The sequence below is a fragment of the Ursus maritimus genome, unplaced genomic scaffold (assembly GCF_017311325.1).
Source record: "Ursus maritimus isolate PB19 unplaced genomic scaffold, ASM1731132v1 scaffold_33, whole genome shotgun sequence".
In the NCBI taxonomy this organism is placed as follows: Eukaryota; Metazoa; Chordata; class Mammalia; order Carnivora; family Ursidae; genus Ursus; species Ursus maritimus.
The window spans coordinates 12106219-12109007 of NW_024425897.1; the positions used below are offsets into that span (position 1 = coordinate 12106219).

Genomic DNA, 2789 nt, shown 5'->3' on the forward strand with positions numbered 1-2789 from the left:
CCCCCCCCCTCGCTGCGGGCGGACCCCCGCCCCGCCCCTCACCTGGCCCCGCAGCTCCTTCTCCAGCTGCCGGTAGTCGTTGTTCCAGACCAGGAGGTGCAAGGGGAAGTGGCCACTGCTCTCGCGGGCCGAGGACATGGCGAGAAGGCCGCAGCCGGGCCCTCACCGCCCGCTTGCCAAGCCTCAGCCCCCGGCGGGGTCTCCTGTGCCCGCCCGCCCGGCCGGCGGCCGGCAAGAGAGAGAGAGAGAACGAAGCGAGCGAGAGACGGGCGCGGTACGCGGAGAGATGGGCAACGGCCGGGTGCGGGAGGCGCGGGAGGTCGGGGGTCGCGGGCTGGGTCGGGGACGGGGTCGGCCGCGCCCACCCCGCGCCCCGCCGCACTCCCGCCCGCGCTGACAGCTCCAGAACCGACTTCTGCGGGCCGAACTGCCCCAAACAGGGAAGTGCGCGGGGCGAACCACCGCGCGCCGCGGCGGGGAGAGACGCGGTCAGCCACGCGGCCCGGAGTCGACCCGATTGCACCCACCCCCAACTACACACCGGGAAACAAAGTGCAATCCCAAAACAGAGGTAACGTTCTCTCCCTTAGCTCAGAATCTCGACACGGAAAACTCGGCCCAGCCGTCACCAGCCCCTTTCCCCCTGCTCCAGCGATCTCATATGGTTCAGTCCACAACTGGGCCGCTTCCATCCGCTCTGAGTTCAGAGGGTGGCAGCTGGGGCCTGGACCAAACCATTCCAGTTACAGACTCCCTTGCAGCCTTTTTGGAATTGGGCAGTGCTTCCATGATTGGCCAGAAGCCATTTTGGAAGTGGGCAACACCAACAATTTTAAAGGGGGAATTAGAAACTCTAGAGAAGTGGCATTGGAAATTTGCATAACAAGGGGATTGTTCTTCCTCAGGGTTTCTCAACATCCGCACGTTGTAAACTCAGTAATTTTCTTTCTGTGGGGATTGCCCTGTGCTTTCTAGGATGTTGAGCTGCATCTCTGGCCTTTCTATCCACTGGATGCCATAGCACTCCCCCGCCAAGATGTCTCCAGACATTGCCAAGTGTCCCCTGGGGGAGAAAAAACATCCCCAGTTGAGAACCACTGTTCTATCTGAACTCCAAACCGGATTATGATCCAAAGGTACCTATGATGGTGGTTCTTCCACATCTGAGCGTCATTTATTTTCAAAACTAGCCACTTGAGTTTGGGATTATGGCTAAAAAGACTAATAGATAATACCCAGACTTGATCACAGTCTGCAAATATTAAGTTCATTCTTTGGGTTTCAACCTCAGACACTACAGGACTTTGATTCAATAAAGAGCCAAGTCGATTTACAGCTACTTACCAGCCTAAGCTCTTGGCACAGTTGTCTACCACTAGCCCACACAGCTGGGTGAAGTTATTCAATGCATCCTGAAAGCATACCTTCTCCCTCCCCTGCCTGTGTGCATCCAGCTCTTCAGATGCCTGCAACAACAGCTGTTCAAGAATCCTGGCCTAATCCATTCTCCACATGTGTTGAGTCCAGAAGATTTGTGAGTCTGCGAACTGAAACAGGATGCAGGAGCGTGAGGACGGCACCCAGAGGCTCTCACTGTGGAATGTGTGGGAATTATGCAGTTATTCCTACACCACACATTTGTCAAAATGGAGAGATAGACCAACATCCAGGGCTTCTAAGACCTCTTCCAGGACTTCCTAGCTTTCCAGAATCTTTATGCAACTTAATCTTTCTCTTCATCATTCAATGTTTATTGAACATCTCTCTTATTCATGAGCTGAAGAACTCCACAATGGCTGCTTCCCAGAATATCTAAGTCAAAACAATGCCTGGCCCTTAATAGGCATCTGATATATCCCAAATGGGGATCATGGCTGTGCTTACATATAATATCTACAATAAATATTCATTAATATTAGGGCCCCATCTCTTCTCTATTCACACTGATTAAACTCATCTCATTGTGCTTATCTCACATCATGCCGCAGATTACCGTAGGTCATCTGTTCTTATTCTCAAAAACAGAAAGTTGTGATTAGAAAATAATAGTAATACCAAATACCAATAATAGTGGGAGCTACTATTATTGAGTGCTTACTATGGGACAGGCACACCACATTTTTCTGGAAGTTATTCCATTTGTCCTTAGCGAGATAGTAAATATTTAGCTTTCCAGGCCATATATGAGTTTTGTCAGATAGTCTTCATACACTTCCTCTTCTCCTTTTCTTTCTTTACAACCCTTTAAGAATGCAAAAAGATCGTTCTTATGTAGCAAGACATGCCAAAAAAAAAAAGAAAAAAATCGTGCATTAGAGGTCGATGACACATCAGCTCCATTTTGCACATGAGATTAAAACTGCAGCCAAAGAAACACCTAGCATTGCTAATTTTACTTATTTTATTGTAGCTCTACCACAGTAGAATGTAAGCGCCGTGAGAAAAGGAAATTTTGTCTTCTTTGCTCACTGTTATTTCTTCTGCGCCTGGAATAGTATGTGTGAACACAGTAGATGTTCAATAAACATTTATTGAATAAGTGAATGAATTTGACCAGTTATACTAAGTGACTTGACTATTGATTGCTGCAGGAAACTTGTGGCTGCAGCTGCTTCCCCTGGTATTAATCAGTGCTAGGACTTCCAAAGCTAGACCAAATTGAAGAAAATATATAAGCCGGGCAGAAAATGCTTGGGCACATATCTGCCCTTACTCAAGATGGCGACAAGGCAGTGTGCCCTTTCCGGTCACATGATGTGCCCGTCGGCGAAGGGCACCTCCCCGCGCGT

The 2789-nt window shown here is 49.5% G+C and overlaps 1 protein-coding gene across 1 annotated transcript in view; it reads right to left on the reverse strand.

Moving 5' to 3' along the window:
- The window catches only part of ANKRD13A (ankyrin repeat domain 13A), a 32132-nt gene extending 31725 nt beyond the window's left edge, over positions 1–407 (reverse strand). Inside the window, exon 1 of the mRNA XM_040619778.1 lies at positions 43–407. Coding sequence (XP_040475712.1) covers positions 43–138 — 96 coding nt within the window. The 5' untranslated portion in view covers positions 139–407. The remainder of the gene's footprint in view (positions 1–42) is intronic.
- Between the last annotated feature and the right edge of the window lie 2382 nt (positions 408–2789).